This window comes from Protopterus annectens, chromosome 12.part0 (assembly GCF_019279795.1).
Source record: "Protopterus annectens isolate FY-2018-M chromosome 12.part0, PAN1.0, whole genome shotgun sequence".
Lineage (NCBI taxonomy): Eukaryota > Metazoa > Chordata > Ceratodontiformes > Protopteridae > Protopterus > Protopterus annectens.
In genome coordinates this window covers 864,473,381-864,497,768 of record NC_056746.1, presented here as the reverse complement: position 1 = coordinate 864,497,768, position 24,388 = coordinate 864,473,381, and the positions used below count along the sequence as shown (strand labels likewise).

The 24,388-nt window shown below is 40.9% G+C and overlaps 1 protein-coding gene across 1 annotated transcript in view; it reads right to left on the bottom strand.

Annotated features, from left to right (window-relative positions):
* TCEA2 (transcription elongation factor A2) overlaps window positions 1-24,388 on the bottom strand; it is an 819,513-nt gene that overhangs the window by 299,766 nt on the left and 495,359 nt on the right. Inside the window, exon 5 of the mRNA XM_044089906.1 lies at window positions 20,314-20,468. Coding sequence (XP_043945841.1) covers window positions 20,314-20,468 — 155 coding nt within the window. The remainder of the gene's footprint in view (window positions 1-20,313; window positions 20,469-24,388) is intronic.

Here is a 24,388-nt window from a genome sequence, read left to right as displayed (position 1 = left end):
TGTTTGATCCTTCGATGTTAGCTCTTTCTATCTGTAGATCAAAGTGTATGTGCTGTATCTTTAAGAAACACATCAAGGACTGAATGTGCACATATAAATACCACTAAACTTCTATCGTGATGTGTTTGCATATAGTAAAGCTGCTTGAACAGAACTCACAAAGACTCTTCTATTGTGTCCAAAGTAGGAGAGCGACATGGTGTCAGAACCGGGATTAAAAAAAAAAAGATATTCAGAGCCATAAGGTGCAGAGATAACAGTGAAGGTAAACTAAGAAGAACGAGCATGAAAAAGACCCAGAAAAGAATCAAAGGTAATGAGGATTCACACAAACTGCTTATTTTATGAAAAAGATGAAACGGAACATTACAAGGGCACAAACCACATAAGTGGGAGGCACAAAAAGTTTATTAACTAAGCGGAATGTTTAACATTAAGATACTTGATAAAACAATTATCAGAAAAGCAAAAGGAGCATGTAAAATGTGTGTGTTTGAGGCAAAACAGGCATGTTTTGAGTAAAACGAGCACAAGAAAAGTACAATGGGCATGAATAGAGATTAAATAAGCAAAAAGAATATAAGGGCAAAAAGGGCACACCAAGCGTAAAAAAAGCACAGCGACTGCATGTTTTTGGCAAAGTGCTGTGTTTTGGCATAACTACTACTTTGTATTGCATCACGGGCATAACCAGAGTTATATGAAGTATCTCAAAGTGTGTAAAAGTGCTTACAGTGTGTGCTTATTACTGTGCATGTATTCTGAAGAGTTATTTGTATACAAAGTGCAACTATTTTGTGAAGTACAGTCAATGTATAGCCATTTCGAAAAGTTTCTTGCGCTCGGTAGGTCTATTCGCAAAAGTGACACCATTTCAATGTGTTTCTTACACTGTAAAGAATTGCCTAGCAAGGTACCACCATTTTGTAGAAATTTCAGTGTGCTGTTTATTCGCAAAGCGCAATTACTTCGAAATTTTACTGACGCTGAACTTCTGCCCAGTCTGTTTGCATCGTAAAGTTAATTGAAATATTTCTTACACTAACAAGAGGTGATTTCTTGCAGTACAGTAATTCCAAGATTATTACAGTGCCCGAGAGACTTATTTCGCAAAGTTCAGTTATACAGAGGCTTGTTGTGCTATTGGGCAAAGTCACAGATACTGGCATATGTGTGTGTGTTTGTGCTTATTTGCAAAACTCTTCAATGGTTATGTGTTAATATGGCAGACGGATTTTGAAAGCACTTACTACTTGTAATTGATCAGAATATTGCAGAGAATTGGGGAATATTTGAGAAACAGTATATTTTTATACAAGCAGCTTATTCAGATAAAGATGCATGCACAAATCTGTAGTGCTTGTTGTCTTGTCCCACCCTCCCTCCGTGTTGGTGTCTTGCTCTTATACTTGGTGGATTTGCAGTTGCCCGCCCCTACTGTGACACACCTCCCAGTCTAGTGTCATTAGCTCATTCTTCTTAATACAGAGAGAACATTTGATAAGGCCTTCTGTTCCTCCTTTTTACCTTTTCAAAAAGTAAAACAAAACTTTTTTTTTCTTTTTCGCCTGAACCTTCTTGTGTTCTGACTGTCCTTCTCAAACATATTGGAAATATACAGTATATTTCAGAGCATTTGTTATAACTGTATTTGCTATAACTGATTTAAGTATTTTTTCTGGCTTTTGAATATTTACTGCTTAGCGACTGCATCTTAGCCTGTTTATACAGCTCTGCATTCTATTTAAACTGTTTTTGTGTTGATTAACTGTTTTGCACTCTTAAAAAGTTATTTGTTGCTTAATTTTACCTGTAGGCTAACACACTCAAGTGTGCTAGCCACTTAAAAGCATTTATAGCATTTACTGTCTGTTTTTTTCCTTGTCTCTGTAAAAAAATCTCTTGTTTTCCCACCTTACTGAACTAGAGTAGTCCAGTTTCAGAGTTGCTGATCCCTGGGCTTTGTTTTTAGTTCCTGTTACTGATCCATTGCCTTATTAGGAAGGAGGGAAGTTTCTTTGCTTACCAGTGGGAGTGGGAAGCACTGAGCAGCCTTTTTGTCCGAATTGGTGAAGTTTCAGCCAGAAACTAGTAGTCCATTGGTCGTTTTGGGCCAATTCCTAGCTCCTTTCAGCCCCCTGCTATAAAACATGCTAAACATGCGTTTTCCAGCTTGTACCAACTCTGCACAGATCCTCGTGGTGGCCTGCAGAGTGATCCAAGCAGCAGAGAGCTAAAAGAGTGACTTTCTACCAGATATAAGTATTTTTTGTGGCTTTCCCACTGTTATTAAGCTAGCGACTGCATTTCGCCTGTTTTACTGCTACTTTAAGTGATTTCTGCATTTTACACTGTTTATTGCACTTTAAGTTACTAATTGTTGCAAATTGTTTCTGTAGGCTACACACTAAAGTATTTACAGCATTTATAGCATTTACTGTCTTTTTTTTCCCTTATCTCTGTAATAAAACAAAAACATCTCTTGTTTTCCCACTTTACTGAACTAGAGTAGTCCAGTTTCAGAGTTGCTGATCCCTGGGCTTTGTTTTTAGTTCCTGTTACTGATCCATTGCCTTATTAGGAAGGAGGGAAGTTTCTTTGCTTACCAGTGGGAGTGGGAAGCACTGAGCGGCCTTTTTGTCCGATTTGGTGAAGTTTCAGCCAGAAACTAGTAGTCCATTGGTCGTTTTGGGCCAATTCCTAGCTCCCTTCAGCCCCCTGCTATAAAACACGCTAAACTGTACTGCTGATCTAACCAGCATATCCTATAACTGAAAAGTTCATCTCTACTTGATTCCCAAGTAGACTATTCTCTATCTGTAAAGCCTAGCACTTACTCCTACAGTACTTGCACCTTGATAAAGCACTCTTATTATAGATAGTACCCCACCAGCCTAAAACCCACTTCTGCCGTAGTCCTTTGAAAGTTCTTTATCTACTACTTCTAGTATGTCGAGGAATCAGTTGCTAGTGTCCTCTCCAGCTCAACTGGTGAACCTGGGAATATTGAGGCAATGTTACAATTGCCTCATGTACACAGACAATCCTCTCCTTCTCCCACAAAACACAAATACATGAGAGATGCAACTATACGGCCAAACTGGAGGCTGAGCTCTCTCAACATAGGACTGGCAAGACCAGACAGGAGGAGAAGGTAACCACACACAATACATACCCAGTCACACATGGTACCATCACAACTTCAAATCATACACATACTCACACAAAGACATACTGGAGGCTCTGATCAAAAATTTACCAAAACAGCAGAGGCCACCAAAGCAGACACCCAAACAACTACCACCTCACGACCCAACACATGCAACACATAGACCACACAGTCAGAGTGTCAAACAGTCACAGCCCTTAAGGCCAAACAAAATGCCAGACACACTTGTCATTGGTGATTCCATAGTCAGACACACTGACGTCCCGCTCACCAGACTGAGTAAGGAGAAGGTCACAGTAAGCTGCCTGTCGGGCGCTAGAATCCGCCACATAACGCAAGCACTCAGGTCTCTCAAAAGCAGGTACAAGTACGACTCAGTCATTGTCCACGCTGGTGTCAACGACCTGAGACGTACCTCCTTGGACTACATGAAAAGGGACGGCGAGGAGCTCTCTGATTATGTAGCCCAGGCAGGTATGACCCTGACCTTGAGCAGTATCCTACCTTCACCTAGAATGATGCCACAATACAGTGATAAGATCATCAGCTTTAATAATTGGCTTAAATTCTGGTGTCATTCAAAGGGGATCCAATGTCTGTCTGCCTGGGATGACATGCTGGACAAGCCACGCTAAGCTTCAAGGGACGGCTTGCACCTGTCACCCTGGGCTTCCGGATATTGGCAAAGGCTCTTGCCACCCCATAGTGCCTTTTTAGGCAAGGCTCAAATTCTAAACCTACCACCCTAGAACACCAAAAAGGAAAAAAAACTAAGGGTAATGCTGCTCAATGCCAGAAGTCTTAATCTCAAGATGCAGGCCCTTCTCAATATGGAGAACATCGATGTCTGTGCTGTGACAGAAACCTGGTTCAAGGCTCCTGAGAGCACCCCAGCACTAACAGGTTTCACCTCATATCATGCCCGCCCCAAAATCCAGACAACACCAAGAAAGGAGGGTGTCCATATTCATAAAGGACACCCACACCTCAAGGTTGGTGGCAATGCACGATGCATCGGAGACCATCCAGGTGCAATTAACCATAGGCAAGACTGCTCTGCAATTTGTAGCATGTTACAGGCCACCCTCTCAAACTCAGGAACCTCACATGGCCTTCCTGAAAACATTGGAGGGATAAATGTATCTCCAAACACCATCATACTAGGTGACTTCAACTACCCTAATATAGACTGGGAACACTACTCAAGCCCGAACACTCTAACCCAAAGATTCCTGGAGTTCATAAACTCAAATGCCATGGAACAACTAGTCACCATCCCCACAAGAGGTGAAAACATACTTGATCTCATCATCACGAACATGGGATCAAAATGTTCAACACCGAAGTATACCCCTCACAGGTGAGATCAGATCATAAACTAATCTCGCTGGAGGTCCTCATCCCGCCCCCACCTGAAACAAAAAAGACCACAGTGAAAAACTTCTCAAAAGCCGATTTCACACTTCTAAAAACTAGTGTGGTCTCCTTTAAGGCCCCTGAGCCAGTGGTAAACATTACTCAAACCGCTGAATCACTTACAAATGCCTTCTACCAGCACCAACAGGACTGCATGGATCAGGCAATCCCAAACAAAACTAAGACTCTCTGTACCAAAGGCAAGCGTCCAGTCTGGTGGACCCCAGCCATAAACAAGCTCTACAACAAAAGGAGGAAGCTACTACAAGATAGAGCAAAATCCTTGAAAGGTAAGACACCTTTGATCATTATAACCTTTGATCATTATAAGTAAAAAACTAAGAGCTCTCATAAAATCATCAAAGGCAAATTTTGAGAGAAAAATCGCCAAGGACTCTAAAGACAATCATAAGGCCTTCTTTAGCTATGTTAGAAACCTAGGAGGAAACTCACAGATATGCTCAGAATTAGTTCAAAATGATGTGAAAATTACTGAACCTACACACATTGCTAACATACTGGCTGACAGGTTCAGTGCAAACTTCTCCCCCCCAAAAGGAGAGATATCTATTCCAGAGGATTGTAGCCCCGCAAACATCTCCAACGCCCAGGTGAGAACTGCCCTCACTAAGGCAAAAAACACAGCATCCATGGGACCGGATGGTGTCCCCGGCTGTGTGCTTCATGAACTCAACGAGGAATTAAACCCACAGTTAGGACAGCTGTTTAATCTTAGCCTCACCTCAGGATACTGTGGTCCCACTTCATAAGGGCGGTGCCTCCACAGACCCTGGAAATTACCGCCCATTAGCTTGACAAGCCTTATCTGCAAAGCCATGGAGAGGATCATAATGGAACTCATAAATAAAGACATAGGGAACTTGCAGACTTTGGATCCAACCCAGTTTGGCTTTGTCAAAGGCAGATCCTGCCTCTTAAACTTGGTTGACTTTTTCGAGACAGTCACCAAGGCCATTGATGAGGGAAAGGCAGTCCATACAGCCTACCTCGACCTGGCAAAGGCCTTCGACACAATACCCCACTCAGGTATCATCAAAACTCATCAGCTTGAATGTAAACCCATACATCACAAGATGGGTTGCAAACTGGCTAAGCGACAGAACCCACAGGGTCAGAGTTGCTGGAGCCATGTCAGACTCAAAGCCTGTCACAAGTGGTGTCCCACAGGGCTCAGTCCTGGGTCCACTCTTGTTCGGCATCTACTTTTCTGAAGTACAAGCAAACACAGGAGGGTTATGGCTGACAAAGTTTGCAGATGACTGCAAACTGGAACACATCTGACACAGATATCCTCCAGAAGGGCCTCACAGAAATGGATAACTGGTGCCAGAGCCATGGCCTGAAGTTAAACGCCAAAAATGCATAGTCATACCCTTCGGGAAAAACAAGGTTACCCCTAGCTACCATATAGGTGACAATCCACTGAGCACAGAAAAGTCATCAGGGATCTGGGGACCCAAGTTGACAGTAGTCTTCGCTTGACACTCATGTTGCTAAAGTAGTTAGGAAAACCTTCTATATCGCCCACCTGATCATGAAGGGATTCACATCTAGATCAAGGGAGGTCATCGTCCCCTGTACTCATCACTCATTAGACCTATGATTGAGTACAATGCCCGCTCGAATGTATCTGACCAGACACCTGATGCAGCTTGAAAGGCCCCAAAAGTTCCTCACCAAAAGGAAAAAGGGTCTCAAAATATGTCTTATGCTGCCCGACTGAAAGAACTCCAGCTTTATTCAGTCTCATACCGCTTGCTCAGAGGTGACCTGTGCCTGACATATAAGGCCATGTCAAACCCAGATCTGATGAATATGCTTCACCTCAAAAAATCTAGATCCCTCAGAACCACAAGGGCGGGAGACTTAAACCTTGACACGGTTATAAATAGAACGTGCTGGAGGGACAGATTCATCACCCAGAGACTCCCTATGCTGTGGAACAAAATCCCGGTACATGTGAGGCAGAGCACCTCGCTGGCCTTGTTCAAGAGGAATCTTGACCAATGGATGGGAGATCGCAGATATACCCCAGGGATTACTTCAGTGTCACTGCTTGACAGAGGCACAGAAAAATGATAGGCATAGTTTTTATTCAAACTAAAGGGGTGGCGAAAGCCACATAACTATGGGCTAGGCTTATAAATGCCCTTGGGCAGATAGCCTAGTATGAACCTATGAACCTATGAACCAGGGCATTCATTTTGCTAAACCTAGCTGGGTCAGAGGCCAATGAAAGAGCGCGTTCATTTTTGCATGCACCATCAGTATATGAGGGAGAAGGTGAAAATAGTTATATATTTGTACAGGCTGAATCAAGGAAAGTGTTTGAGGCACAAATTCAGGGAGGTGTGTAACCCCCAGACAAATATTACATTAGTGAGGCATTTGTTTTACACAAGAGATCAGAAACCAGGGTAAACTTTTGCAGCTTATATAACTGACCTGAGAAACAAAGCTAAAATGTGTTGGTTTGGTGACTTAAAAGATGAGTTAATAAAGGACAGGCTTGTGTGTGGACTAATACTGCTGCTGTGAGAAAGACTTTTGTTTCGTGACAGTGATTTAACGTTGAGTAAAGCCATTGATATTTGTCAACTCCATGAAGTTACAGGAAAAACATACAACTATGCTTGCAAGTGACAAGAGCATGGTTTCAGTAGGCTCCAGAGCAGATGTAGATAGCATGCAACACTTGGCAAACAAAAGTAGGCCTAAGCACATTGCAGCCACAACCCCTGCTGGCTCACCAGGGGGAAACCACATAGTTTTCCAGCAAGTTCTAAGGCCAGTTCAGTTAAAGGAGCACGCTCAGTGCAGTAGAAATGCGAATTAGCAAAACCTAAGTCCAGCTTTATTGTTAACTGTCGCAACTGTGGTGCCAACTGTGCATCTAAGAGAGAAATGCTAGCATTTGGTCAGCAATGTCACAAATGTAAAAAATGGAACAATTTTCAAAAGTTTTCCAAATCAAGTAAAACCCGCACAGTTGTAAAGAAAGGTCACACAAGAAAGCAAGTTGGTCAAGTAGAGCTGCAGTAGTCAACTTTTTATGTAGATGGTGTATCAGTAATTGATGAGAGAGTTGATGCAGTGAATTTACTGGCAAAGAATGAAGTGTTTTTGTACAGTCCAGATCAATGGTAAATACACAGAGCTTAAAGCAGACACTGGTTCAAAGTGTAATGTTATATCAGTAGACATCTGCTAAAGTGAGAATTAATGAGCAACTCAGTGTGGCCAGTAGTGTAAAGCTTATTGCTTATGGAGGTGAAGAAATTCAGACCAAAGGCTCAGTGATGCTTTCATGTTATTTGGCTAAGAACTGTTACAGGTTGTTGTTCTATGTAGTCTGAAGAAGAGTGTAGTCATTACTGGGGCTCAAAGACAGCTTGAGAATGAATCTGCTTTCTTTTACCAAAGAAGTTCATCATATAAGTGCATATCCTAGTTCCAATTTTTCTGAAGCCATTTTCTCAGGGTATGCTGTTTTCGATGACAAGTTGAGCAAACTTGTAATTGTGTACTCCATGAAGTTAGACCCAGAAGTGACTCCAGTGTTTAGACCAGCAAGAAAAGTTCCGATAGGTATGCAAAATAAAGTCAAGGCTCAGTTAGATAAAATGGTGCTGCAAAGTAAAATTTGTCCTGTTCCAGAACCAACTGAATGGGTGTTGCCTATGCTAGAAGCTCACAAAAAAGGTTCAGACAAAATCAGAATATGTACTGTCCCAAGAGATCTGAATAAAGCATCAAATGCGCACAGTCAAAGAGGTTGCAGCCCTAATACCAAATGCCACAGTTTCTTCTGTCTTGGATGCAAAAGGTTAATTTTGGCAAGTGATGCTTGATCACAAATTCTCATTGCTAACCATTTTTGATACCCCGTTTGGCAGATACTGATTTCTAAGGATGCCATTTGGAATAAATTCTGTAAATGAAGTCTTTCAGCATGCAATGGAGCAAATTTTTTTCGGGTTGCCATAATAGTAGATGATTTATTGGTTGGAGGCAATGGTGAAGCAGAGCATGACAGAAACCTAAAGAGAGTTCTAGACACAGCACATGAAGTAAACTTGAAGCTCAAGCCTCTGAAGTGTAAATTCAGACTACCAGAAGTTACATATGTAGGTCATTTATTTACCAATACTGTCTTGAGACCAGACCTGACCAAGCAAGCAGGTATTCTTGAGATGTCAGCACCAGATACTATTCACGCTCTACAGCATTTCCTAGGCATGATCAACTATTTAAGCAAGTTTATACCAGACTTTAGTGAGTTGAGAGCACTTTTAAGAGAGCTGATGCACAGAAACATTATATGGTCATGGTTAGAACAGCACCAAAAAGCATCTGAAGACCTTAAGCAGAAAACTGCCACCCCACCTACATTAAGATACTATGATGTAAATAAATCAGTCACTCTTTCCTGTGATGCTTCAAAATTTGGTCTTGGCACAGTCATTCTTCAAGAGGGAAGACCAGTAGTCTATGCATCTAGAACACTTAGCCAAAGTGAGATGAAATATGCTCAAACTGAGAAAGAACTTTTGGCAATAGTATTTGCATGTTCCAAGTTTCATGATTATATCTATGGTCAAGCTATTCGGATTGAAACTGATCACCAACCTCTAATTACTATTCTAAAAAAGGCTATGCATTCAGCTCCAGTGAGATTACAAAGAATGATGCTCAAACTGTAAAAGTACAACTTCAAAACGGTGTGTACGAAAGGCAGACTGCTTTATCTGGCTGATACCTTATCCAGATCGCCCAGAAATACAACGGAACAGCTTGACACAGAGAATTTTGACTTTGACAGGATGGCAGTGCGTAATTTCTCAACCACTAGACTTGATGAGCTGAGAGATCATACAAAGACTGATCCAGTTTTGCAAAAGTTCAACCACTATATTAATGTTGGATGGCTGTCAAAGTAATCTAGTGTACCACCTGAAGTGCAAACCTATTTTCCTTACAAAGATGAGATGTTGATGGAAGATGGCATTATTCTCAAAGGTCCTAAAATTCTTGTACCTGCTTCCTTACAACAAGGATAAATCCAGACTTTGCATCGTAGTCACCCAGGTTCTACATCCACTCAGAAAAGAGGGAGAGAATTAGTATTTTGGCCTTCACTACTGAAATATATTGATAAAGTACTTTCTTCTTGTTCAGTATGCAATAGTACTAAACCGCATTTGCAAAGAGAATCACTTCAGCCAAGTCAAGTTCCTGAACTACCTTGGTCAACAGTAGCCACTGTTATCTGAGTGGAACAATCAACACTACCTAGTATTGGTAGACTCTTATTCGAATTGGTTTGAGATTCACTTACTACCTAATTTAGCATCCACTACTGTTATTACTAAGTTGTCTCAGTCCATGGTAGTTCACACAAAGTTGTTTCTGACAATGGTACTCAATTTACTAGTAATTTATTTCAGAAATTTGCAAGAGAATGGGACTTTGTACATGTTACTAGCAGTCCTGAATATCCACAGTCAAATGGACTAGCTGAATGTGCAGTGCAGAGTGCAAAGCAATTACTTGAAAGGTCAAAGCATGACAATACTGATATCTTTTTGAATTTACTTAATCTCAGAAACATACGCCATGATGATATACTTGGCTCACCTGCTCAGACAGTTTACTGAGGCCTAAAGCGAAGAACAGAACCATCAAGGCTCAATTATTCAAGAAGCGTTCTAGCCAGAAGTCCAATTATGATAAATCGAACAGATGTCTTTGTCCATTGAGGGAGGGAGAGACAGTGAGGATACAAATGGCAAAAGGTTTCAACCAGATTGGTCAAGTTACAGGTATATGTGCCAAGCCAAGATCCTACCTTGTAGAATCTGAAGGTGTGGAGTACAAAAGAAATTGCAGACATCATCTTTGTGTACCAGAATCATCATCACAGCATTTTTCCTGTGATACAGTCTCTAGATCTCAGAGCAAACCAAATGTTCCCATCCCAGAGAGTGTCTCAACCTGTACTTCCATTCCTGAAGATGTTCCAAATACTCCCAAGGTTGAAAATTCTGTAGAGACAGCTCCAGTGGCTAAACCTAATTCCCATATTTATGTCGCACGATATGGTCGAATTTCCAGGCCCAGTGTGAAATACACAGCAACATGGACGTAACTATATATATATGTACCTAGTCTTGTATAATTGCACGACAAATAACTACTTGTATTATCTGCATGCCAAATAGATTCATAACGTTGCATGATCTATTTCTCAAAAGCAGGAGGATGTAGATCAGAGTGTATGTGCTGTATTTTTAAGAAGCATATCAAGGACTGAACATGCATACACAAATACTGGGCATGTGTTATTCCCAGGGCCATTTTGAGAGTGCAGCCAGAGAGTAAGCATGTATGATTGCAGTAGCTAGTTTGTATACAAGTTACTTAAGTTACAGTCAGTAAACTTCTATTGTGATGTGTTTGTATATAATAAAGCTGCTTGAACAGAACACACGAAGACTCTTCTATTGTGTCCAAAGTAGGAGACAGACACTATCACTGTGAAGCAGAATTCACTAAGAGTTGGACTGTTCACCCACTAATAGGGAACGTGAGCTGGGTTTAGATCATCGTGAGAGAGATTAGTTTTACCCTACTGATGATATGTTGTTGTGATAGTAATCCTTGTACATAACAGGTAATCCTCCATGTCCCAGGAAACCCATACTTTTTATCTCAATATACTAGAGTCCCTGTCTAGTGTCACAGTATACTGTTCAAACCAACACAGTCTTAATGGGGATCATAGGAGGTTACTAGGCTATTAACCCTGAGGCCCATATAAGCCTGGCCAAGAGTTTAGCCCATGTTTAGACAAGTGAGCACCCAGAGCCCATGTCCAGCAGGGACACAGGTCGAATCCCATGAGTGTATTTTCTGTTTCCCATCCAGTAATCCAGGTTGCGCTTAGAAAGGAATAATGAGGTACTCTCTGCTGGATGTGGAGAGGGAGTCTATTCCACAGATGGGGGAGTCCCTGGGACACAAATCTGTCCCAAAAAGTCCTACTGATATCACAGAACAGGTTGAGGTCACGCATATGGGCTGATCAAGTGGAGACTGACTTGCGGATATGGAGCAGTCCCATCAAGGCTGGGTCTGAGATTTCTCTGTGTGCCAAACAATGGTCACCTCTGAGGAGTCTGTATGAAACTGAGTAGAGGGACAGGGCTTTTAGCCTATCTGTATAGGGTAGGTGTTTGAAGCCCTGGATTCTCCTGGTGAGGAACCTATGTGGTCTCCAGATGCTGCATGTGCTTTGCGAGGTTCATGCTGAAGGGGGCATTGTATTCAATAATTGGCCTAATAAGAGAAGAAGACAGTGAACGTATGACCTCTTTGTCCCTGGATGAGATACCCTTACTTATGAGGTGGGCAATGCAGAAAGCTTTCCGTACAACATTAGCAACATAGTGGTCAAAAGTCAGGTTGCTATCAACCTGGGTGCCCAAATCCCTTACTACTGACTGTGTACTTAGGACATTGTTATTAATGTGATAATATGTGGGGACGTCACTCTCCCCAAAGGGGATGATAATGCGTTTTTTGGCATTCAGCTTCAGGCCAAGTTTCTGGCACAGTCATTTGCTTGGGGACCCAGCAAAACCAAAAACTTTAGTAACTATTCAAAGGCCAACTTCTCTCTATTAAGTTATTCCTTGGCTAAATTCCAGGCAACCTCAAATCCAGTAAACACCATAGTATATGCAAAGCTATTTACAAAATCCCTGCACAGCCATACGGATAGCTGTATACAGCTATTTCCACTAGTACTAAGAATAAGACAAACTTAAAAGAGAAGCCACCCTGGTGGAATCACAATATCAAGAAGTTATACAACAAAAGAAAAAAAAAATCTTCACCAAGAGTAGGAGGAACAAAGTCCAACATACCAAAACTTCCCTGTCCAATCTAAACAGGCAGCTAAGAGGGTTAATTAGTACTTCAAAGGCTAAATTTGAAGAAAAAAAATAGCAAAAACAGGCAAAGGACAACCACAAAGCTTTCTACAGCTATGTCCATAACCTCAAGAGAAAAATGCAACAATGCACAAAACTTATTGTAAATGGCATCACTGACACTGAATCAGAGGTCATTACCAACCTTTTCGCTTACAGGTTCAGCTCAAATCCCCCCCCCCCACATAAACAGTCCAAAGGAAATACTGAATATCACAATCCCTCACAACCATACAACCATTAACAGACAGCAGGTCATCAATGCACTTTCCAAGGCTAAAACCACAGCATTGATGGGTCACGATAACATCCTAGGATGCTTACTAAATAGCATGAAACATGACCTCTCTGGTCCACTTGAATCACCTTTCAATTAGAGCCTACATTCAGGTTTTGTGCCCATGGAATGGAAGATGGCTACAGTCATTCCTCTGCACAAAGGAGGTCTAACCACCAATTCGGGTAATTACAGGCCCATAAGTCTGACCAACCTCATATGCAAGGCCATGAAAAGAATCATCATGGACATGACAAATAAGGACATAAATAACCTGCAAATGCTGAACCCATCACAGTTCAGCTTTGTTAAAGGAAGACAATGCCTATTAAATCTGGTGGACTTCTTTGAGAGGGTCACCAAAGTAATGGATGATGGCAATACTGTGCACACAGCTTTCCTCGACCTGGTCAAGGGTTCTGATATGATATCCAAATCAGGCATTATAGACAAGCTCACTAAATTAGGTATAAACTCTTTTATCACCAGCTGGATAGCAAACTGTCTCACTGATAAGACCCAGGAGGTCAAAATAGGTGAGCCACCTCCACCAAGAGGCCAGTCACTAGCACAGCCCCCAGGGCTTGATACTGGGCCCACGCCATTTTATGCATTTATTTCTCTGAAGTGGAAGCAAATGGTGAAGGTTTATGGCTGAGTAAGTTTACAGATGATTACAAGCCGGAGGTTATCAACTGCTCTGCAGACACTAGCATTCTTTAAGAAGGCTTGTCTCTAACAAATGATGCCAAAGCCATGGCCTTAAGTTCAATGCTAAGAAATGCACAATTGTACCCTTTGGGAAGTCAACCATCCTGGCTAATTGCCATGTTGATAATACGCCTATCAAAGTTAACCCAAATGTCAAGGATCTTGGTAGGCATGCAGACATTAACCTTACCTTCAACCACCACATGGCCACAATGGTGAGGAAATACTTTTATGTTGCATAACTTATAAATAAGTGCATGGCATCTAGGTCCATAAAGGTTATCCCACTGTACTCTTCCCTTATCAGACCAATAATGAGTACAATGCGCCCTTCAGTATGCACATGACCATCAGCAACTAGAGGGACCTCAGAGGTTCCTTAAAAGGATACAAGGCATAATCACCTGCCTTACACAGAATGCATTAAAGCGCTTTCCCTCTCCTCAATCTCCTATAGATTGCTGAGGGGTGATCTATGCCTGGCTCACAAGGTATCCACAAACCCCACACTAATGAATCTTATACATATTCATAAGTCAAACAGTACCAGAAATAAAAGGTCTAGGTATATGAATTTTGTCTGTGACAAACAGAATATTATGGAGATGCAAATAAGAGTCTCAGACTGCCCCACCTATGGAACAGACTTCCCATCCATGTGAAAATGAATTCATCTATTACCCAAATAAAGTGCAACCTAGACCAGTGGATGGGGAATAGGAATTTTACATCAGGCCTAACACACGTCCTTATGGCTAGAGGTAGCATATAAGTGCCTGGCCCTCGAACAGTTAGTGAGAATAAATGCCTGGTCCTCAATGTCTTAACTGGATACAGGACATCATTATTCTTGTAGGAATCCCTGGCTAGGCTTAGTAAGGCCCCTAGGTCATGAGCCTACTAACAATCTATGAATCTAAACTTAATCCTGCTGAAGGAGTCAAAAAACAATCTTGAATATTCTATTGGAATTCCAGCTTGTGGAAGAGATCACTCACCCAAGTGAGAGATCCTGACAATTTGAAAAAAAAGACTCTGTAAAGGCAAACATGTCATCTAAATATAGAAAAATGTGGATACCCTGTAGCCTGTAATGAGCTATAACTGGAGCTACACACTTAGTGAATCCTCTTGTTACAGTGGATAGTCCAAAGAGTAAAGCAGAGAATTGATAACATGATCCAGATACACGCAATGTTAAGAAATGCCTAACGACTGGATGAATAGGGATTTGATAAGTATCTTCTAAATCCAGTGTTACCAGGAAACCTGAATGAAGACGACGAGGTAATAACTTGTGACATGACAACATTTTGAATTTGGGCACCATCACAAACAGGTTTAGAAAATAAAGATCTTGAACTGCTCTCCAAACATTTGGCACTAAAAACATCTTTGAATACAAACCTTTCCCTAACTGGAAAGGGGGAACTGGTTCTATCACATCCTGGGATAGCATGTCATGGATAGCTGGAAACAGTCTGGTTTGGTCAATGAGGGATTCCCCATTGCCATCTCCAGCCTTGATGAATGATGTTCAGAATTCATTTGTCTGAAACTATCTGTAACCAAAGAGAAAAGTGGAAATTCAGACTTTCTAAAAGGGAAATAGGGCTGCCAGGGTGGGAGGGAAGGATTCTAACTTGGAGTATAAATGTTTTTTGGGAGGTTTCAAAATTCTTTGTTGGAACCTCTTTGGTAATTTCTTCTTAAACCTCTGCTTACCTGCATTTTAACTGTTTATTTTTTGTCAAAATTAGTTGACGGATTAGAGAATTCCTTAGACAATTTGGAAAAGGAGGACTGAAAAAATATCTTAAGAGATTATCTGTATCAGCTTACCCCTTTCATCACACACACTGATTACCTTTGCAGCAGACAGGCCAAAAACTAAATCTCTACCCAAAAGGAGAATTTAAAATCTCATTTTAACATCTGGGAGGTTCTGAGAACACAGCCAAACATACCTCAAAACAGTAGCCCTGGAAGAAGCATCAACAGAGTCACACACACACTGTAAACAATGAGCAGTGACTTGTACAACAGAAGTAACGTCATTACTTAAAGCAGATTTTTCCTCACAAGAATAAACTTCAGACAAAGCATTCTTCATCACTTCATAATTAATCAGAACATATAAGCCTGACAATTCAAAATCTTGAAAACCAAAATTGCAGAAGCATGCACTTTTTCCCATCCTTATCAGAAAGGCTAGGACTGGAATTAACTAAATGTTTTGCTGCAGTAGGATTAACTAAAGTTATAGTTGCTGGGTCAGGTTTGAGAAGTGTATAAAGACTTAAGAATGGCGAACCTTACAAATCCTATCTGCCTCTTTAGGGGCAGCTGGCTATTAGGAAAATTGCAGGCAGTAACAGACACATCCTCCAAAGCTAACAGAACTAGAAGAAAGGCTGAAGGTTCTAGAGATGTATTCTTTAACAGCTCATAGTATTTTCTGCAGAACTTAGTAACCTCACTGAAAACACTGGCACATTCTGGAATTCTCAGAGGAAGAGAAATCCTCACAGACAGAATCAGAAACTGAGCTCACCTATGACTCTGAATCAGAAATCTGAGGAAAAAATTCTGCATCTGTCCCTTCCGTCTTCCTGTCCAGATTTAAAATCTTGAATCTCTTCAGGAAGAGATATCCCTGTTTCTTTTACCAGAAACTGCTTTACAAGATTGATCTATAGCCTGAATTAAACCCTGAGTGAGAACCAGTAAACTTACTCATGTCTCATGCCAAATTTCAGATACATGTTTAGTTTTCTGTTTCTGACAGGAAATATGGGGCCAACAGTGTTATTAATGGCAACAGCAGCTACCCCTGGGGTAGGCACATTCAGACAAAACAGGGAAGCTTTCCCGGTTCCCTGTTCCCTTTCCCATGACTGACAAGAGTAGCTCTCCCTTGCCACTGAGGGGACCCCAACAGCTGCAGAGGACAAGGCTAATCCCTGGTCCACAACGGCTGTAGTTGTTTCACCCAGAAAGATCTAGGGTAAAAGATGAATGAGATGCAACTTATGGCTATAGCAGAGTCACCCACCTGTGGCTGAGGACAAACTGCTAGCCTGCTGTGATGGCAAAGGCAGTTTGCTTACTTTTTTTTTTTTTCCTGGAAAGAGGACCAACGGTTAGTTCCATCGTCAACCCAAAAATGCATAAGTCAGTAAAAATTTAAAGTCTTTAAAATTCAATTAGTTTCACACAAAACACAGTAAAAAGCGCATTATAACAAGTTGCCTGCCTGAAAGTAAAATAAACACAATTTCTACACAGAAAAAATGTTTCAAATACTTTATGCAATTTTTAAAATGACATTATAAGAGTGCACTCCCATTTAAAAGTACAGTTAAGTCTCATGACAGTCCTTTAAAACACAAACACCTAACTTAAATTACTTTCCTGAACAGGAAAGTACAATAAAACAGTTGTTTTTAAACAGTGGAAGGTTTTCCCTAAAGGAAACTTACCTGCCCAGCAAAGGAACAGCACAAGCTGACCGATCCTCAAAAACCTGCAGGAATGGTCTCAAACTGCAGAAAAGCTCTGAATGGCTTAACACCCAAAACTGTCATTTTAGTCAGCTCAGCTCAAGATGACTGATGGTTTGGGCGTATGGAAGGTGCCCTGAAGCTTTGGAAGCTGGCCAGCTGTTATATCCTTGGCAGTATACAAGCCATATAGCTAAGCTACTGCAGGCCAAGGACTCTGAGATTGAAAATGCCTCCAAACAAGTTGGCGCCATGGATGGTGCCAAAGACCAGCTGTTGAGCAATCAGTACTGTGCGCTACTCAGTGGTGTATCAGACACAATGGAAGCTGGTGCCAAATTAACAGCACCTGTCAGCATTGACCTGACAGGCTTCAAGAGCTTGGCAAGCTCTGCAATCAACAGTGCTGAAAATGGAACAGAGGAAAGAGCAAGCAGAGGTAAAGGAGGCGAAGCTGATCCTCCTTGGAAACTAAAAGGGATGGGAAAACACCCAACTGTACCTGTGCCTTCGAAAATGCCCTATCACATGCTCCCAATCAGTATCTGGAGTGCTGCAGAAGGACCAGACAAACTTTGCTGATGTAGTAGGAGATGGCCTGGAGGACAGGAACCAGGACAGTTCCCTTTCCAAAGGGTGCCAATTACAGCACTTAGGTGATTTGTCTTTGACAACGGTTTCAGAAAGTAGAAATCATCTTTGTGTCAGTGCTGAAGCAGGAAGGGACTGAGATTTCTCCTGTCTTAACACTTTTAAGATCCAAGGAAGGCGTGGACTTTCCCTTCCTCTTATCAAACTTTTCTCAGAGCTAACTGGTTCTCTGTCAGGAAAGCTCCTTAAAAATCAACTTAGTATGGTGACCAGCAAGGGACCTGGACCCTTAGTCCTTACAAAGGCTTCAGTCTATGTCCAGGTGTTCCAACTCCAGGCATACCACACAAATTGTGAGCATCCCAAAGCAAAGTTTTATGACTGCATTTGATGCATTTTAAAGCTTTTTTCTATAGCAGCAGTATATTACAACATGATTTTAAAATCACTTTTTCTAGGCCAGTAGTCTAACCACTGTGAAGGAGATAAGGCAACAGTGGAGTCTAGTACGCTTAAATATAAAAAGTGCCTAATGTAGTTACATTAACAGGTAACTCTAAGGCTAATTTAATTAAGATTAGATAGAAATTAAATACAATTTCTTAAGAAAACACAGGAACACTGAAACAGCTGAAACCAGTTGATGGTGGCAAATGAGATGTCATAAGGAATTAATGGAAGGAAAAAACAGAATAAGCTCATTGCTAGGAGCACTATTAAATGGCTGGGTCAGATCCCACAAGCAGCTCTGTACAGCAACAGTTGGCTAGGACAGAAGGATTAAACAGGATCAGCAGAACAATAGTTGAGAAACAATTCAGTAACAAATCAATATCAGGAAGACTCAATCAATTTGTCTCAAACTGCGGCAGTAATAGGACTGAGTAGCAGAGTACAGAATGCTACAACAGATCAAAATGTAATGCTCACAAACATGACTACTTCTCAAATGTGTAGACACGTTACTAGAAATTCAGTTAGCTGGAAAAATTAAGTTAAGCCTTAAAATCAACCCAGACGACCTGGAGTTGAGCTCCACTCGTGAATTCAACCCCACACTACATGGGTTTGAGTATAAGACCTTCCTTCAAACCAGCATTCCTGGATATCAGCAGCAGTCCAAGGAGAAGCCTGTTAAGAGAGGGTGACACCAAATGGAGAAGTATATAGTCCAGTTCTTTTTTTCTCATGATGCAGCTAGGGTGGGGGCACAAGTACCAGTGTGCATGGTTCAGTTACTAGTACTGTGAAAGTCCTGCTTTAGCTAGGCTTCTATAGGGCAACAGGAGTTAAGGTAAATAAACATTTCAGGCTCCTAAAGTTGAAAATGCCATTGTAGCTAACCTATTTGGTTCCCTGGATCCTGGAATAATGGGTGCCATCCCACTTTCAGTTGTCTACTCTCCGTGTCATGGGATTAAGTAGTGCACTTAGACTAAGGAAATGAAGGGGTTCCAGTTGGCAGGCTGATAGCCACAGCAGCCTGGTAGAGAAAGAGTTAAAAAAATTAAATAAAACAACAAAACAAAACAGATACATTTTTCTACAGGCAATGGGCTTCCAATACATTTCAGTGGTGGCCATCTGTAGCCAGGCTGAACATTCTGGAAATGACACAGATAAATGTTGCTGAAATAGTCCAAAGCAGTAAATACTGAAAATGTGGACCCTGTCCAAATTTATTTCTGCCATCTTCTTGTATAACTTCAGGGACGAAAATGGTATTAGATATTACAGTGATTTTGTTACATATCTTCTAACAATACGAACCGGTGTTTGTGTGTGCGTGTTGCACTCAAGTGGTGCAGCAGTTGTGTTGTCACCTCACAGCAAGAGGTTTTCCAGTTCGATTTTCGGCTGGGGTGCCTTCTGTGTGGAGTCTGCATGTCCTTCCTGCGTTCGTGTGGGTTTCCTCCGCGTGATCCGGTTTCCTCCCACAATTCAAAGACATGCATCTGGAGGATTTCTCCCTGGGCATCTGCTGAAAATTGGCTTTGTTCCAAATCGGACTTTCCCGGGTAACAAATGTTAAATAAATTAAAAAAATAAAATAAGGTGGGGGGCACTGCATATTTCTTAAATGTATGCCACCATGGCTACTAATGCTACTAATGCGCACAATTTTCCAAAAAACTGCCCTAAGTTCAGACTGCCATGCTGACATGAACCTGAATGGCACTAGTGTTGCACGTTAACAACCTCTAATGGGTACACCCTTGCAGCACGTTCCATGGCTCAACACAACAGCTGCCATCATCCTGTTTCTCCTTTTGCTTTAAATGTCTGCTACCATCTGGCAACTGTAACAGCAGTAAGACCGTGATCTGTGCATGTCACAAATACACACAAGGGCATCACAGAAGTGGTATTAATACAGCAATACTTGCCTGAGTAACAGCTCTCAAATGCTATAAATATCTGACAACAAAAACAGATGGAAATGTAATTTTATACCTCCATTCAAGATGAAAGGAGCATGCAACTGGGATAATTCTGACTTTTGATATGCATGTCTGAAGAGGATTGTGTTTTCAGAGCACACCTGTACACTAGTCTAGTCAGATAGAGAGATAAATATTAAAATATTCACAAACAGCAACAATTCTATAAAATAAAGAACTGTTATTATACCTCAGATGTCATTGCCGCAATACGCTCAGGAAGAATATTTCCACAGAGAACATTTTTTCTTAATTCAGGATTTTTAGGATCCTTCAAGTTTGATATCCGACTTCTCACTTTGTTTTTGTACTTCATATCTGTGACACCAAACTCTTGAAATATATGTAAGACAGTTAAGGTGATAAACGTCACAAACAGAAACAATGTATTATTCAAAAATATTATACTCTGCCTTACAAAGGAGTCTGGACATTCCTTTAAAACAATCTTAAATCAAGTTAATTATTGAAATTAGATTAACCTGCTTGGGTAAGTAAACATTTCAAGTGGTTGCTATGCATACACATTTTCTCTCTGTCCTACCATGGTAGCTCTGTCTTGGTGTTAAGAGGTGAAAATCTTTTAGAGCTCGAGTTCTTGACCCCCCCCCCCCTTAATGGGGTGGGGTTACATTACAGCTGCAAGAAATCACACTCATATATATAAAATGTTAACATTATAAAAATAAATTTATTATGTCTGATGCTGCCATTAATACCTCTCAATCTCCAACAAAAAAAAATGGACAAAACTAAAAATAATGGGGGGACAGACACAAAACAGGAACAAATATTAAACATTTCCCTTGTAAACTTTATAAATTGTTTGACTAAGCATGCATTTTCTGAAGGATGTGAAGCTCTGAAACTCAAATATATGTGATTTATTTAACTTCAATCCTCAACAACTTACCAGAAAACCACAATTTTTTGAGGAACTGACGAAGCAAGAATCTGGACAATCTGATAAAATCTGGACTGTTGAGAGGTATGGTACCATGTCACACATGAAGCATCAACCCGGATATGAGACACAGAGGAAAGTAACAATACACCCACTGAAAGATCAACTGATAAATACACTGTTACGCCATACATCAAGGGAATGAACACTATTTGTTAAGCTATACCTCAAGGGAATGAACACTTGTGTAAAATTCAAACGAGTATCTCACAATCATAAGGGACAGAAGACAGGCTGCAGGTTAGGATTTTTCTTCATGAGAGCCCTTCCAAAGAATGTAGTATTCCTGGACTGGAAGTTCATAAAACAGTGTTTAGTAAAATTGTGCACTGACAGACTAGGGCCAAGCACTAAACATCTACTTTTATAACAGTAGATATTTGAATGAACACTGCTGCAGTAGCCTTAACTATATAGGTTACATCCTGCAAAGGCCAACAGCAGCTAGCCAGCCTCTGCAGTTTCAGGGCACCTTCCACTCAACCAAACCATTCGTCAGTTTGAGCTGAGCTGGCTAAAAGACATGTTTGGGTGTCAAGCCTTTCACAGCTTTCATGCTAACAGAGAGGGAAGGAGGCTGATCCTTGAGAAGACAAATGCTAGAAACAGAAGAAAATAAGTGTCCGCACCCTGGCATAAACAACACACCAAAAAACAAGGGAGATGGAGGGAGGGAGTGGCTACTGCAGCAGTGATTATTCAAACATCTACTGTTATGGCAAGTTTACTTACACAACTGTTCTGTGTTCATCATATTGATCATTGCTGCAGTAGTCTTAGCTATACAAGTAGATTACTTTTAGTTTACTAAATCTGGGAGGTCGAAGAGTCCAGGAGCTTATCGAGAATAGTCCTAGAAAAGCTTGATCTAGACCTAGAGAAAGAATCAAGTTTGTGATGCTCTGTAAATATATGTATAGAGGACCAAATTGTTGGTAATAGAATTCAGCCCATTCCAAAAGCATAGATGAAGCTAAGATCCTGAAAGAGTGGGCCTTCACCCTGCTTGGAATAGTTTTGCTGTGATGAGTATAACAAAAGGTAAAAAGCTTTAGATAACCATTTGAAAAATAGTCTGTTTTGACACAGCTTATCCCTTCTTACCTTCACAAGAAATGAGCAATTGATCGTAACAGTTGTAAGGTTTAGTTCTGTCAAGATAGTACCAGCGTTGTATGTGGACATCCAAGATATCCATTATTTTTAGGTTCAAGGAGTGGCTTACTCACAATTAAAGGATCCTGGTGTCAGTGTTAGAACCAGCTGGGGCAATTTGTCTAGCGCAAACAGTGTCATCCAGTCTCCTTTTTGGACTCTGCGATCTCCCTCTCCTATACTTAAGATGGTTGGGAGGGGTTGAAGGCTCAACAGATGGCTTCTCAGTTCATCAATGAGTCTTTAAAAAGACTGAAATGGTTGGCACTGGTAGTCGAATCCTCACTCTGTCGTTAGTGAGAAAGAGGACTCCGGGGAGGTGCAGATGTGCTCAGTTGTTCAGTCCTTAGTAATCAGCAGCTGTGCTCTTGTCTTGGAATATACAGGAGTCTTAATAAAAACTGCCCAGACAGGTCTCGAGAAATTCTGGCTGTGCTTTTGTTTGGGAATTATCAAGAGTCTTTATAAAGACTGCCCAGACAGGTTTCAAGAATTAGCCCTGGTTTGTAGGCTGGTGCCTGTTTTGCTGAAAAATCAGTTACAAATAACAAGCTTCCGATCTTCTTGTAAAGAAAGACAAGACAGTCCTCAGTTAACAGGTTAAACATTTTAATGGAAATGAGCATTGCTTAGATGTACAGGCTGAATGGATTGATGTTATATACACACACAATTAGTGGCTGTTTTCCATTCAGGAAACTCCAATTGGTCTGATTTTGGTGGGTTAAACCTTTATTTTTAAAATCCAATTGGCAGATCAATCCTAGAGTGTGTGGGGGTGGGTTAACAAAGCCAGAGTTGTCGACCAATAAAGTTTCAGGTTTTAAAGTTAAAATTAGCATGCCTAAAATAAGCGACTGTAAACTGTCATCATTTTACTAGTTAATTCAGCCCAGGTCATGGTGGGTCCAAACCATCATGTAATCTCTGTTTAGTTAAAAAAAAAAACAAAACAAACACCACAAGTTTTACCAATAACCTACTTAAAAAGTTGTACAAGAAAAGCAGTTATCCATGCAATTCCAGAGCTAACAACATAAACTGTAATACATTGCAGACAGAGGGGACATCAAAGTTTTGCATCACTTTCAAATATATACTTTATCAGAGTTGCAAAAAATCTAAAATGGAATAAGGATACTATCCAATGCGAAGTTGATTATTTAGCAGTAAGCATAACCTGTTTAATGTTGCAGGTGGGGGGGGGGCTACGATTTGTGGTGCTTATGTTTACTTACTTTCCCAGATGGTTTCTATGGTCTTAAGTCAGGGATATTTGCTTGTTTTTATTGCAGACTTTTACTGTTATTTTTTTCCTTTTAACGTGCCTACTACAACTGGCCCACCACTCCCCTCTTTTCCCCTACCTTGTTCCACCCCTTTTTTAATATTTCTTAGTGCAGTCCCTGTCCTCTAGTTTTCCTCTAGGGACTTTTTACCTTCTATCAATATTACTTTGGCACCTCCTACCCACTTCCCTCTTAACTGGTTTTATTCAACTTTCCATGATCACTTTGACACTTAGTTAAGGTAAGGTTGGAAGTATCTTCTCAAGATAGGCCCAAACGGCACAATTTCACTCATCAGTCCTCCGCCCCCTTCCAGCACCCAACGCACAGACTTCACCCTTTGACAGTACGCTCTTATATGTTAATGGTTGATGTAAGTCTTTATACATTAGCAACCACCCCTAGGCTTCAGGTATACCCACGCCTCTAGATTTATATATTTTTTTTACAAACCTTCGGACATAGTTTCTTTCCAGCTTTCCCATCTTCCACACCAATACCCTCCTCCATCTTATCCACGAAAACATTGTTCCACTGTCAACCCATGAGGCTCGGAGTTTATTTTTATTTGTAGTTTAAACTAAAGCACCCGTTTTTAATTTATTTAGATTTTATTTAGACATCATTCCCCCTTCGGCTAGTATATTCTCCTTACGGCTTCATAACTTCTTTTTAGTATTATCGAGTGCACTTCTTTCAAGGTCCCGCTTATAATTCTTATTTTTATTTTAAATTCGCATTATACTAATTTTGACATGGATATTAAGTTCTAATGCACCTCTTCCAAGGCTCTGCATTACGAGACACAAATTCATGTAGATAACCCTTCTTTTCCTACGATTTTCTTCCCAAATTAT